This window comes from Gadus macrocephalus, chromosome 10, assembly GCF_031168955.1.
Source record: "Gadus macrocephalus chromosome 10, ASM3116895v1".
Taxonomy (NCBI): Eukaryota; Metazoa; Chordata; class Actinopteri; order Gadiformes; family Gadidae; genus Gadus; species Gadus macrocephalus.
Genome location: NC_082391.1, coordinates 18784241 through 18799254, shown reverse-complemented (window position 1 = coordinate 18799254; position 15014 = coordinate 18784241). Strand labels below are relative to the sequence as shown.

General features: G+C 44.2%; 2 protein-coding genes across 3 annotated transcripts; one reads left to right on the top strand and one right to left on the bottom strand.

Moving 5' to 3' along the window:
* The first annotated feature begins 2430 nt into the window (after nt 1-2430).
* LOC132466402 (integral membrane protein 2A-like) lies at nt 2431-7999 on the top strand. The gene is made up of 6 exons (XM_060063644.1): nt 2431-2632; nt 3118-3255; nt 4307-4492; nt 5061-5171; nt 5736-5880; nt 6359-7999. Exons 1-6 carry the CDS (start codon nt 2561-2563, stop codon nt 6451-6453), a joined length of 747 nt encoding a protein of 248 aa, XP_059919627.1. The 5' UTR covers nt 2431-2560; the 3' UTR covers nt 6454-7999.
* Nucleotides 6872-12101, bottom strand: LOC132466396 (probable G-protein coupled receptor 174). Of its 2 annotated transcripts, none has more exons than XM_060063629.1 (3): nt 11765-12101; nt 9656-10079; nt 6872-9262 (listed from the first exon to the last, which is right to left on the bottom strand). In XM_060063629.1, exons 2-3 carry the CDS (start codon nt 9863-9865, stop codon nt 8483-8485), a joined length of 990 nt encoding a protein of 329 aa, XP_059919612.1. In that variant the 5' UTR covers nt 9866-10079; nt 11765-12101; the 3' UTR covers nt 6872-8482. The 2 variants fall into 2 exon arrangements, with proteins under 2 accessions (XP_059919612.1, XP_059919613.1); XM_060063630.1 differs by having other exon boundaries at nt 9656-10076.
* Nucleotides 12102-15014: the final 2913 nt, after the last annotated feature.

The following is a 15014-nucleotide window of genomic DNA, read 5'->3' as shown; positions in this document are numbered from 1 at the left end:
AGTTTTAGCCACTGGGGGACCATAGGCAGGCTAGGGGAACTCATATTTATGTTAGAAAACCTCATAAATTGAGATTTTCATGTCATGGGACCTTTAAGTTTGGATTCAACCTAATAACATATTGCCTCTATTAAATTTACTCTGTGCCTTAATTTTTTTTTTTAGAAATGGGGGTGAATTCCTCATAAATTGTACAAATCTACACAAATTGAGCAGCTTATTTCACCGTTGTTATATTCGAGCCTGGGATAAATTCTTTGCCAGTTAGGCCCTGACCCTTGTCTTTGGAGTGCTTACTAAAGTTAGTGTAACCTATCTGAGGAACCTGAATGTTAACATTGTTAACGTTGACATCACTGCCACTGTTTGAGTTAACTGTTTGAGTTGTTTGAAGGTTCCACTTCAGGTGATGTAACGTTAGATTTAAGTTTTAGCCGGGTTGCATGCCCTCAATTTGAAATAATTTAAGCCAGTCGGCACAGGTTTTCCGATAAAAAAAGTTTAGTGGAGGGGGAAGGCCTTCTGAGAAAGAGGCAGGCAGCGGTATTGGGCTGTACCCTAAACGTGTAATTGTGTAATCGTTCGAGTAGACTCAAATTCTCTCGCAGTCCAAAAATGATAATCATTCGCATTACAATAGCATGTGACGGAATTTCTCTAACCAATCAGAGGAGAGATGCCCTGATTGGTCATTCATTAATCAGGACCGGTCTAAAAGCTAAATTGTCTGATAAAGCCGTCAACTAGTAATAGATCTGTGGAATCTCTTTAGTAGTGCTAAAGAGACAAATTGCTAGTACAAGTGTTAGTATAGTACTAAAGAACGAATAGGACAATGAGCGGCATGAGTCTAGCGATGTTAACTGAAAACTGAAACACAGAAAGAATGGCGGCGAAGCGGGCCGCTACCCAGGCTCCAGCAGGTAACACTGCTAGACCCAAAGGGCCGGGACCACAGAGTGACCCTTTCGCTCCCCGCTTTAGATCGCTGCATTGCACCGTGTGGGCTTTGAGGACATAAGCTTTCAGAAATCCAAACTGCCAGGACTTCCGCACACATTTGCGCTGGTGAAAATGATTCTCTCCGTCAGGCCTCAGTGGTGCATTTTAGCAAATGTCTGTTAAATGGAGCCTGCTAAATGGCTGAAGATCTTATGGTGTTCCAATTCACATCCAATGTTGTAAGACGCTGTTGCAAGACAGTGTTTACTTTGTCTTGGGCTGTCACTGTATCCTGACGCCATGCTGGTCACCGTCACATGGATCATGTTGGCATCAACCTCAGAAAACACTCATGAATTGCTAACATGGGCTATAAATTGGAGGCCTCCGATATTAACTACAGTTGTTCCAACCTATGGATTACACTACTTGGCCATTCACCCTGGAGATAATGATACAACTTTTAAAAATACCCATTGTCCTAAATTTAACGTTATGTATTATTCATTTTTCATAAATGAATAATTTATGAAAACAAACAGCCCCTAATCCCATCTGAAGTCGTTGCTGGACTGCGGCTTCATGTCTTAGGCACACAATATGAGGTTGTCATTAGTTTGACATATTTGTTTTGTGAAGGCAAATTAAATGGGCTTTGTTTTAAAAAAGGCTATTGATGACGATATATTTATACCATCTGCTTACAATTTACTTTTGGGAGCTTGTTTTCCTTGCCTACTTTTATGTGTATTAACTTCCCTTGCAATGGTATTGTATATGTCTATTCTACTCCTACCCATCCCTTGAAGGATGAATTCCTATGTGTTTCATCTGAATGTTTCTTCCTTTTCCCACTTCGGTAGTTCTTCACTGCCCATGAGAGGGTTTTAGGCAGGGGCTGAATTCATAAAAGAAAAACCAACCTCTTCACCTTCTTCAAACATGGTTGGCCGTTTTTCTAACGTATTCTTACAATTTTATACATGCATACATACATACATACATACATACATACATACATACATACATACATACATACATACATACATACATACATACATACATACATACATACATACATACATACATACATACATACATACATATATATATATATATATATATAGTGTTTATAGTATTCGATTCTATTGATGTCCTACCAGGTTGTGTGACCTTTTCAGCTTGTTTTGTGTAGTTTAATGCTCGCAACTGCTGGGGCACTATGTTGCACAAATGTCAATAAAACTCTCATAATACATTCCATCATGCATATTATACAATGATCACATTCACATATTGTTACTATATCAAACGATGGTTTTGGTGCTATTATGCTTCATCATCATCAATGGGGGGAGGGTGCATTGCATTAATAATGCACTTATCACTTGCTACCATCTTTATTTCTGAGAACGAGAATAACGGAAAATTGGTGGCCAGTGGGCCAGCTCCGCCCCTGTCTGCAGGTCATCCAGCAAAACCGGAAGTGCAGAACAAATCCGAGGTTGTAAAGTGCGTCACTGAGCGGAGGAGCTGCCGAGAATAACCGAAACCGACATCACTGTCTGCACTGATTATACAACTATTTCACGTAGGAAGGCCATACTGTCAATTCAACATGGTGAAGATCGCGTTCAACTCCGCTTTGGCGCATAAGGCGCTAGGGAAAGAAGTCCCGGCTTCAGAGACGGTAAATGATTGTTTTGTCTGGTGCGCCAGCGGCTCTGCGTGTTTGTCTGTCTGTCGCAGGACTCGCGTGAGGCCTCTTTACAGTCGCCATCACGCAACAATCAACATGCCCTTCATGATTGTAGCCGTTATTATTGGGCAAACATAATACGTCCTTCTATTAGAGTGAAAATAAACGTTTTGTATGCAGCAGTATAATATGGATTTGCATTGTATTTGTTCTTGTTTCGTGGAAGCGGTCTATGGATTATAGATTACACTTGCGGAGGGTTGACAAATAGTAGTATAGGCCCGCCCATCTTTAGGAATAATAGTCGTCTGCTTTCATATTAACGGATGTCCGGCGTAAAGGGATGTTTTATCTCAGTTATAGCTGACCTCTCTTTACTAGTTAAATGTGTGCATCGTGTGTCTGCGCGCTGCATGTGTCATGCGCCTGTCTGCGTGCGCGCTTATACGTGCGCCTGACCCGTTACCTCCTCGTAGGATCCCGAGCTGGCGGGTGCTCGGTTGGGCAGCGAGAGCTCCACAGCGGGGTCTCTTCTCACTCTGCTGGGGATAGCCTTCATCCTCAGCGGGCTCATCGTTGGAGGAGCATGTCTCTACCGCTACTTCACCCCGAAAGTAAGTAGGCAATTGAAAGCAGGGTCGAAATGACACATAGTGAAGTCGACGTGGACAGGGGGTTATGTTATTGTAATTAATTATTAATAGCCTACTCTAATGTTTGCCGTTTAGCTGTAGGTATTCCTGAGCAGAATAACTAATCCCAGGAGTGCTCATAAAAGTGTCAACTAAATTACTTCCATAATGTCAAAGGGGGGATGGATCTAATGACATCATGGTTAGCCTTTCCTCCTGTTTTCCAATGATGTTTTCCAATGATATAAATAGAATAAATCTATGCCTACTAAAAGTATCTATCTTAAGCCCCTTCCTGTCATTCCCATCGATAGAACTTTCCCTCTGTGGCCACTCCAGCCCATGTGTAAACAAGTGTCTCATTGAGATAATTTTATTATACAAAGAAACTCTTATCTCCATAGCAGTTTTATTCAGTTCAGTTATAGTCAGGCAACAGATAAAGTATGACTCATTTGATGCTTAAAATGAACATTCGTTGAGAAACCACATTATTTAATCCTCTGGTATTGTTTTTTTGAGCTCGGTATGACGGGGAGCGGTGACAGTTCTGTGGTCTCTTCAGAGATACAAGGTGAACAGACATGCACTCCGTACAATCGGTTGTTAAACCACACCAGGTGCTTTTTACAGCAACCTATGTGTTTCTGCAGAACGAAACCATAAACAGTTGACTGTCTGCTATTCATAACTGTCAACTGCTGTCCTTATTCAAAGGAAAAACAATCCCACACTAAAACAACATATTTTAGATGAAAGAAGATGCTGCGGGTTACATATTAGCGCTAAAGATGGACCCATGTCCAAATCTAGACTACAAAGTAGGATAAGATGTACATATGTACTCGAATGGCCCTTTATGGATTTAAAAAAACTCTTTTAAATTTTTATTTAGGCCTATGTGTTTGACTTCCGGTGGGCAGCGACTAGCCCAAACAAGGGGGTTGGGTTTCCTCCAACCACAGCCACTGTGTACCGACGCAATGAAGCTCACGGTACGGTGGGGGGGGGGGTGTTTTCCTCCGTCTCTCAGCGGCTGTACCACGGGTCCATGCAGTTCAGCGACGTGGCCGCCGGGGTGGCCGGCGAGAACCAGCCCTACTACCTGCCCCGCGTGGAGGAGGAGGTGGAGATCTCCGACAACATGGCCGTCATCAGCGTGCCCCCTCCGCGCTTCCGCTCCGGCGACCCCGCCTACATCCTCCACGACTTCCACAGGGTGCGGACTGGACACGCACGCATCACGTGTAGCACACCACCAGACACACACACACACACACATACACACACATACACACACATACACACATGGGTGCCCGGTCATTCAGCTGTTCAGCACCCAGGCTCTGGAACTCCCTCCCCCCACACATAAAACAGTCAGACACCATTACAACCTTCAAGTCACGACTCAAAACTCACCTGTTCAAACTCGCACACAACGTCTAACTGATCACTGTTTTGATTGTTTGTTTGTTTTGTTTTGTCTTGTTTTTGTTTTATTTATTTTTTTATTCATTATGTTTATTTATTATTTATTTTTTTCCACAATGTCTTGTTTTTTTAAACGATTTATGATGACTATATGCTCTGTAAGGTGACCTTGGGTGTCTTGAAAGGCGCCTCTAAATTAAATGTATTATTATTATTATTACATACACACACATACCGCTCCATCAGTATCCCTCAGTTAACCTCTTTCTCCCTCGCGCTCTCTCTGCCACACAAACGTCGACGTGGAAATGTCCTGCGATCTAACCTATGCGGTGTGTGCTCGTTCCCTGGCGTAGAAGCTGACTGCGTACCTCGACCTGACTCTGAGGACCTGCTTCGTGATCCCGCTGAACACGTCCGTGGTTCTTCCCCCCCAGGATCTCATGGACCTCTTCATGCAGCTCATGGTGAGCCGGTGGCATCTAGCGGCCTGACACCGCAGACTGCACTCACTGGCTCGGAATAAGACGGCACATTTATTCAGTCAAGGTCAAAGGGGGCAAATCGCCATCGTAATTTCCCAGTGTTCACACTGACCTACAATTACAATCAGGAGACGCATTTATCGCATTTATCCAAAGCGACTTGCAGCGGTTAATACACACATTGACACACCGACGGCAGAGTCGACCATGCAAGGCGACAGCCAGCTCGTCAGGAGCAGTTAGGGTTCAGTGTCTTGCTCGGGGACACATCAACACTCAGATAGGAGGAGCCTTGGATCGAACTAGCAACCTTTCGGTTACAAGACAACTGCTCTACCTCCTGAGCTAAGCCGACCTCTTGAATTAGCCGTCATTTTCCGACATGAAACAAAGTAAACCTCCAATAGTCATGTTTATAATGATCCAAAAGCGACCAATCCGATGTCGAAACCCGATCGCTGACCTTGCTGAAACGCATATACGTACGTATGCTATGCTGAGCGTTAATGTCAGTGTGAGTTGTTCACTGGCGGCTGTGTTTGTCAGTCTGGCTCCTACCGTAGCTACCTGGTGCAGGAGGACCTGGTGGTGACAGAGCGCGTCGACGACATCAAGCCCCTGGGCTTCTACATCCGTCGGCTGTGTGACGGCAAGGAGACGTACCGCATGCAGCCCCGCTCAGAGCTGCCAGGTCGGGAACGCGTTGGGATGCATGGGATAATATGAAAAGAAATGACATGTGTAAACTGCATGACAGATATTTGATTTATGACTAATCGTTTGGTTTGCAATGATTTGAATTGAACACATTTAATCACAATGCTATCGCTGTAAACCTTCAACTTTTAAATAACATTCAAGATTTAGCTGACAAAGGAAAAGCATTTTAATAACGTCATGCTAATATTAATTCATTAAAGGTGTAGTGGGTAGCACCTACATTTTACATAGTGGACCTTTAAAACTGTTCACAATAACGATGGAGATTTTTCTTGACCTTGATATTGAGCTCCCCAGTTTGGTGGCAGCATAACTTCCTATTTACTAAAATATTTTGACTATCGCTACTATAATTATTGAAAATACAATCTTACCTTTTGCTCTAGTTTTAGATTGGCCATTGAAAACGATGTGGGAAGTTTTCTAGAACTTTTTCTTGTCTCCATCAGGTGGCAGAATCCAGAAGCGTTCTGAAGAGAAGTGCTTCACCATCCACCACTTTGAGAACAAGTTTGTTACCGAGACCAGAATCTGCAAGGCCTGATGAGAGACACAGACAGAGAGGGAGAGGGAGAGAGAGAGGGAGAGGGAGAGAGAGAGAGAGAGAGAGAGAGAGAGAGGGAGAGGGAGGGAGGGAGAGAGAGAGAGAGAGAGAGAGAGAGAGAGAGAGAGAGAGAGAGAGAGAGAGAGAGAGAGGGAGAGAGGGAGAGGGAGAGGGAGGGAGGGAGAGAGAGAGAGAGAGAGAGAGGGGGGGAGAGAGAGAGAGAGAGAATGATTGAGACAGAGGGAGAGAGAGAGAGAATGACTGAGAGAGAGGGGGAGAGAGAGAGAGAATGATTGAGGCAGAGGGAGAGAGAGAGAATGATTGAGACAGAGGGAGAGAGATATAGAGAGAATGATTGAGACAGAGGGAGAGAGAGAGAGAGAGCAAGCTGCTATTACACTAGCAGAGTATTTTTGTAAAAAAATTACCTTACTACTGAACATTATGCTTTTCCCGCTCTTTCCCCAAGTGAATTTGATGTTTCAGCGTTATAAGCTACCACAATGTAAAATCTATAGGTTATTGATTGCTTATGAACTAACCTGGTCCCTATCTAGTCTTGTGCTGGTCATTCCTTCCATAATGCTAGCTTATGTTTTACTGGGGCTGTTTAGTTTGATCCTGTTAGCTAGCTATCCTACATGTTTTAGCTAGCAATGAAACAATTTCCCCCGGGATAAATAACAACCTGAATCATCAATAAGCAAGTGATCCTACATCTATTAGCTAGCTATCCTACATGTATAAGCTATCTTTCGTACATATATTAGCTAGTGATGCTACATCTATTGGCATGTTGCAACATCCGATCACCTCACACAGAAGCGTTATTATATGTGAAACCCGTCTTATGTGAGACCTTAGGGAGATGTTTAGAAGAGTCCTATACCTTCCAGACTTCAATGGTGTACGTTTTAAAAACCTATCTAAGACGGATGGATGAAACCCCACAACAATGCACTTGTTTGTTTATTTTGTGTCGTCATAATGAGGCCGTCCCGGAGGTCTTAGTCTGTACGTGAAGATCCTTCCTACTGTCTGAACTTGTTACTGTATCAATGACATCAAACCTCAAAGAGGAGAGATTGCTCCCCCACAGGACATGCTAATGTATAAGATTCGGTTGAGGGAATGAGAAGTGGCAGGTGCAAAAATAATTAATAACTGACCTAACAGAATTGAGACTTTTGGCAATTTTGCAAATGACTACCTTTTTCGTTACCATTTCCAAGGATTTTATTTGTGTACCTCAAGTTGTTTCAATTGATTCAAACACGACTGCTAAATTTTGTATATAAATGTTTCAAATGTTTGTAATTAAATTGTGAAATAACAATTAAAACGGCTTCCCATAAAAATCTAGCTGTAAAGAAGGACAATCGGAAGGGAAAGAGCTGTGCCTGGTGAAGTGTGTTTCCAAACACAAGGAGATAGTCAAACTGTTTTGATGAAAGATAATATGGTTTTGTGTAAAGTTACTGAAATTAATGTCACTTTGTAATTGTAATTTGTTGTTGAATAAAGTTACATTTCTTAACCTTTAGAAGCCTGCTCTATATGTTTATTTTTAAATTACTATAATGCACAACTATTACACATATATGACACAAACTATTAATGAAATAGTTTAATCACACAATACTTTCATCCAATATCATTTCTCCCAAAGAAATGCTTCTTTAAATGGTTTCGGTATTCTATACATTCACTCAGTGGCATTGACAAGTTCTGTGTCAATGCCACCTTTGTCCCTCGGCGTTCAGAGCTTTGATCTTTTGTTTCACATTAAATGGTGTGGGGACTTTCCGGTAGGCAAAAGGAAAATCCGTTCTCCTGCAAAGGAAATATAACTAACGGAGTAGTACAAATGGAAACAATAGTAAAAACACCCCTGTGTTTTAAAAAAGATACCTAAAACAGATGCAATATAAAAAAATTACATTCAACAAATCGTCCACAACAAGAACAACCTTTTGGCGGTTTTTTGAGGCAGCGCACGTTAGGGTTCCTCGGCGTGTCAGCCGACGCCTCAACGTCCCCGCCTCCAGAACTCTTTGGTGGTGCGATAGTACATGATGGGGTCCAGGCAGGAGTTGATGCTCGCCAGGCACAGCGTCCACGGGTGGCTCCGCAGCACCTGCTCCCGCAGGCTGCAGCCCAGGGCGCCCACCTTGGCCAGGAAGTCCAGGGGAAAGGTCACGTGGTACGGGACAAAGCACACCAGGAACACCGTCAGACAGCTCATCACCATCTTCATGGCCCGCCGCTGCTCCCGCCGGTCATGGGACACCCCTTCCGTCCGGCTCCGCAGGCTCGCCACGTTCAGGCAGGCGCACACGAGCACCAGGACCAAGGGCAGGACGAAGCCCAGCAACTCGGCCAGGATGATGAGGGTCCAGGCCACCGGTATGCCCACGGGCTGCATGGGCAGCTCTGAGAAGCAAACCTCGTTTCCGGCAGAGCCCCGGAGGCTGGGGCTCGTGGCGCTGACCAGGGCATCGCCGCCGGCCCCGGGGTCGGGGTCGGCCTGGGGCTGTCTGGGAGTGCGGAGGACGGGGAAGGGGACGCAGCAGAGGAAGACCAGCAGCCAGCCTGAGACGCAGACGACCAAGTCTCCCTTCTTCTTGGACGAGCTGTGCTTCAGGGGATACATGTTGAGCTCGCACCGGCGCAGGCTGATGCACGCCATGAAGAAGATGGAGGCGTACATGTTGACGTACTTGAGGTAGAAGCAGAAGACGCAGAAGGGCTGGCCGAAGGGCCATTTGTTGTAATGGTAGTAGTAGATCCGCAGGGGCAAGGTGAGCACCTGGGCAGAGGAGATGGATCACACATCGGGCAAATTAAGATCTCTTCAATTTAAGTGAACAAAGAAGTGGTGCAAGATAGCACACCAACACCAAATTAAGTAGTGTGTCATAGTGTACTTTACAGCAGCCTGATTATCGCGTAATTTTAAGCTCTTACTTTGGCCTCAGGCATGAAAGGTCTCACCTTTAAGGTCTTTCAAAAAGGGATTATATTTGCAAGAAATGAACGATTAATCAGACCTCGATCAGTCACTATAGGAGCAACCACATCTAGATGATTTGCAACCATCAAGTTAACCATCAATACAGTATATGCAGTTTTTGGATCTCGCTACATTAAATGTTTTAAAACAAAACTCCTACAGAAGCAATCTACAGAGGCTTATAATCACCTGCATCAGGTCGGCCAAGGCCAGGTTCATCATGAACAACACTGCTTTCTTGGTCTCCTTCACGTACTGCCGGAAGACCCAGAGCGCTACCAAGTTACAAGGCAGCCCCAGGGTAAAGATGATGGCGTACACCACCACATAGACTTGGTGCTGGTAGCTCTGGAGCTCCGTGTTGCTGACACAGCTCTGGTTCACTCCGCTCATCTCCATGACTGTTCTGCTTTTGATCTCTGGCTCTGCCTAGCACCTCGATCAATCGAGGGGTTGGGCTTCCTCCTACACCCACTTGCTCTTCCTCTTGTATATCCAGCCAAGGTGCTTTGTTGTCGTCTGTGGGGAGAGGTGTTTGCTGTGAGCGTCGTCCACGCCATCCATTGACCAGTAGAGCCACTAATGTCCCAGTCCCGGTCCCATGATCTCACTGCTAAAAGAACATTCAGAATAAGATTACTGCTCTAATGATCTACAGGAGAGAAGGGGGTGAAGTCTGTTTGAAAAAAATTAACATGTTTAAAAACCTTTTTTCTCAGATGGGTTTTGTAGTTTATTGCTTACATTACTATACGATAAAACTACTGTAGTGGGTTAAATATGTGTGTGAAAATGTGGCTGGTGTGTGCCCTTTCCACTTACGCTTTGTCAGGTGCATGGTAGAAAAGGGACATCACTTTCACATCTGCACATTGTAACCTCAGGCCTTTGCTACGAGGCCTACATCAAAATAGAAAAAACATCCCCTTTGCTGAATGTTTCCAGTGTCACAAAGCACAACTATCTCTCCCCTTACTAGTATGGCCTGCCGTTATACTCGTTGGTTCATTCATCGCTCAGAGATTTGATGATTGGATTTGGCAACTAGTGACTCAAAGAATGAGAGGGAATCAAAAAATTTAATAATTTCACCAATTTCACCAATTTCACCCACCTGCCCACCATTTGGTGAGGGAATGAACTTTAAGGGACTAAGCCAAACAGGCCAAATGGCTGAATTTTTTTTGTACTGTATCGATACATTAAGCTGTCTTGATAATGTGAGTGAAAAGAGGCAAAGAAGGTTGCAAATGAGGACAAGAAACAGGAAAGTAGTGGTTGGTTGCTGTCAGTCCAGGGGTTTGAACTCTCGGTCAGAGCAGTGTGGAGATGGATACACCGGGCCGGCCACGTATTCTCTGTTGTGTGGCCCCCACTGAGATTATTGTGGTCTCTGATTCACCCCTCCATGGTATCCCATGCACTTACTCATTCTCAGAGCGCTGTGTGTGTGCAGAGCCCCCCCCGGTCAGCAGCCCTGGAGCTGTCAGATAAAGATTCACTCCCTTAAGATGTCCCCTCACTAACCAACAAAACATTGGAGTATAAATTAACAGATCCAACCCCCCTCCTCCCAAACAAGTCTCTGAGAACTGCCTGTATGACACACACACATGTAGACAAGGTTGTGTCTGTGTCTGGCCAACATTTGGTTATGCAGAGTGAGGTAAATTACATAAGATGTAATATAAAATAAACATATAAATATATCATATCAATGTAACAAAAAATAGTCTTCCTAATAAAATACAGTTCAACTGCAAGATTCACCGGAATTTCCAACGATGATTTCTTCTCTCCAGTGAGTCATCTCTCAGTGGGCTATACGTGAGTGTGTGTGTGTGTGTGTGTGTGTGTGTGTGTGTGTGTGTGTGTGTGTGTGTGTGTGTGCGTGTGCGTGTGTGTGTGTGTGTGCGTGTGCGTGTGCGTGTGCGTGGGGAAACAATGAGGTCCTTCCACGTGCATCATTTACGAGACTAAAGTCTGCTTAGTTAAACCTGCTGATACACAAATAAACAGACACACACATATGGGAGCCTTGTAAACACAAACACACACACACATACACACAAACACAGACAAACACAATCACACATGTGCGTGGGCAAGCCAACGGCCGCCCTCCCCTGCGTTACAGACATTCCACTCGCTGAAGGCCTCCCGCGGGATATTACCCCAGAGTTAAACTATTCTCCAACCCCTCTCTCTCCTGCCTTTCCATGTTCTCCCGACAGACTGACATTCAAACGCGACAATGCAACAATCCCCCTCAGAGTGCGGTGTAGTGCGTGGTCCCACCTCTTATCTGGGACGTCCTGGTGTTTTGCCGGAGCTCAGGCGTCTGTCAACGTTCCCTTCTCAGTAGAAAGACCGAAGAGCACAGGCACCGAAAAACAAAAGTCAATCCCCCCCGCCCCTTACTTTCCTTATCCCACCCATATGAACACCCACCACAATCTCAACTCACCCTATTGAATCTCCCTCCTGTGTTATCATAACTCTTTAAAATAATACCTAATTTGCCTATCCTGTGTTGCCATTCTTTCAGTTTTTGGTACTATTCTGCTATTCTAGTATACTTCTCTGGCTTCTCTTTCCCCTTCCTCTTCCTCACTTTCTATTAACACCCGCAGTGTAGATGATGCTTCCTGTTATTTCTGGGGGAGGGGCTTAGCAGAATTTTCACACCTACTTTCTACTTTCACAACTACCAGAGTGGAGGTGGCATTAAAAAGGAACTGGCAAAAATAAAAGATAACAGTTATTTGCTTCAGATAAGGGGAAGCTGTGCAGCAGGGGTGGGGTGGGGGGTGGGGGGGGGGGGGGGATAAACCACATGTTAGTTTCAACTACAAGTTTTCATACCTTTCGAATCTTAGAGCAACGCTTGAGACTTAATTAACGTTTACTAATCTGTAGATAATATATATATATATGTAATTTAATCAGACCTCCAGTGTGTGTCTGCTTGGGGCTGCTCTCTTGTTTGTGCCTGTTCTGTCTTATATGCGTATGAGAACAGTGTCTTCATCTAGCCGCATCTAGCCGCAAGGATAGGCATGGCTGCTGTTGGGTTAGGGTTAGAGTTAACCCTGCTCAACCAGCCTGGTGTGGCTGTCACTTCCCCAACTCACTTGCACTTTGAGTCCCTCCAAAAGCACCATATAATTATATGTATTATTATTGTTATCATTATTATTAATTCAGCATTGTGTTGTCTGGGACTACTGTGGCAACTGGCCCCACATTCAGATCTCAACTCTAATCTAGCATATTCTACTGTACTTTATACCCTAGCTACCCTACTTTTTTTGCTACTGCTCTACTTTCGCTTGCAAAGGATCAAGGGTTCTGTGCAGGTGCATCTGTTGCATGTCGTTGGCAGTGGGAGATAACCTCACCATCTAGAAGAAAGCCACATACTGTATCACTGTGTTGAATAATATTTATTTTATCTTTCACCGGAACTCAAGAAAATTCTATGGTGTGTTGAGTAATGCGTGTCTATAAAGAGTCATTAAGCATAGTGGTTAGCCATGTTGATAAGGTACGTACAGGAATAAATTACGTCCTATCACCAATGCAACCACGACAGCTACGGCAGATATGTTACCCCATTCACTTGCTCCCCTTTGTAACTACCGGGGCTCTGTAGATAGTCTCACTGATGAACTGAACTTTGCCTTATCTGCAGCCATTGGCTCTGTACTCTTATTGTAATTAAAAATCAAACAATGAAAGCGAAGCGAAGTTGAAGAATACCGCAAATGGCACTCAACTCAACATTAAGTCTTTCATCTTGCATGACATGACAGCATGCTCATCTACAAAACTGCATTAACTACTTCCAGGAAGGCTTAATTCTCCATTCTCATCAACTTAAACAAGAAAACCCGTAAGCATCTTTTCGACACTCTTGCATCCAGCACGTTGTTCAGATGCTATTTTAAGGGCGCATTTATAAAGTTGCTTGTGCACCTCGTGCATACACTTTGGTTCTCTCATCTAACTAGCCACACATTCTTGGTAAATTATTTGGGAAAGAACAGCTGATACAGCGGTAATAAGTTGTGGGACACATGCATATTAGGAACACAAGTCGATAACGTTAATGCATACAATACTGGTAAGAAACAATGTTTGTTATTGCGTATATCATTAAATAGAACCACAGTTACCGCATATCATATGTGTGTTAAGTTTTCTTTGCCGAAATTTAATTGAGACTCAGTGTTTCTGAAGTTGTGGAAGAAAACGCTATTCCATGTGTGAATTAGGACATATTATTTGGCCATAAACTGAGCCATTAGAAGTTTGCAATTCATGTAGTCATGCATCTGTCTCATCGGAGACTGCAAACGCGCTGTCAAAATAACAACTCGTCAGACTCAAATGCGCTCATTGCTCTTGAAGGGGAAGTGAGATGTAACACTCGAAATGGTTCATTGCACGTTACGCCCAAACCACACCTACGGGTAATTAGGCAACTTCAGACCAACCCTTTTTAGATTTGCGCCGGGCGCAAGAGTCATTTATGCGCCGGTAAAATTAGTAGGGTCTGTCTGCGTCCTGCAAGACGGAGGCGTAACTTGTAGTGGGCGTAACTTGTAGGAGGCGTAACTTGTACTAGGAGGCGTAACTTGTACTTTTCTAAATTGCGGTCCACGCGAGATCTTTCTCTTTTCGCGGCAAAAAAAAAGCCTTGGAAATCACGGTTCACACAAGATCTTCCTTGAAGTCGGATCTTCAGATTTTCATGTCAGTAAGTAAAAAGAAGCGGATTAACAAGAATGATTTTTTTTTGTTTTTACAAGCTTAATGAACTCTAGAACTAGGGCAGACTACTTGTGGTTGTGATACTGTTTAACATTCTTTACAAAATGTTTGAACGCTTACTGTGCATTCACACCAAACACGACGGGACGACAGGATCCCATACAAAGTGAACGTATAGACGCGTATCGGGTGAGAGAAAACCGGCGATAAGTTTTGATTTGTCGCGCCACACTTTCGCCGTGCACAGGCAAGCGCGTTCACGAGGATTTGTGGCGCGACAAATTCGCTCGAGTTGAAATATTTGAGCTTTGACGCGAATTTCACGTGATGACAGCCAATCAGCGTTCAACAGCGTGGCCACTGAGTCACATGTGTAACATAACAGCCAATCAGCGTTCAACCGTCAAACTCAGTGCAGTGCAGTCCGGGGTGAACTGCAGCATGAAGGAGAAAGTGAATGTTGCCGTTTGCGACTCCCGGAAATCTACGGATGGCTGTAGCGCGGGGAGCTCTCATAGGGATTGGGCTTCTCGGGGTTTGTTTACCGGCGTTGCTATGTTTCTGGTCTTGTGTGTTCCAACGGTTTATTAGGTAGGCCTATCCAATAAATCTCTGAGGGTTAGATTATGATGTGTGGCGTGACAAAACATCGGCGATAAATTTCGCGTTTGGTGTGAACGCACAGTTAGGCCTACTGTTTTAACGTTGGAAGAAACCCCAGCTTTCGCCACCTCGGTGAAGTTAGTTCGATGCACACGTTTGAGATGCACAC

Excerpts from the sequence above, each read along its gene's own strand:
- LOC132466396 (XM_060063629.1), bottom strand. The coding sequence starts at position 9,865 with ATGGAGATGAGCGGAGTGAACCAGAGCTGTGTCAGCAACACGGAGCTC. Across the intron at positions 9,263-9,655 it reads CCTTGGCCGACCTGATGCAG|GTGCTCACCTTGCCCCTGCG; the intron begins GTGATTATAAGC and ends TCCTCTGCCCAG.
- LOC132466402 (XM_060063644.1), top strand. The coding sequence starts at position 2,561 with ATGGTGAAGATCGCGTTCAACTCCGCTTTGGCGCATAAGGCGCTAGGG. Across the intron at positions 4,493-5,060 it reads TCCTCCACGACTTCCACAGG|AAGCTGACTGCGTACCTCGA; the intron begins GTGCGGACTGGA and ends TCCCTGGCGTAG. Across the intron at positions 5,881-6,358 it reads GCCCCGCTCAGAGCTGCCAG|GTGGCAGAATCCAGAAGCGT; the intron begins GTCGGGAACGCG and ends TGTCTCCATCAG.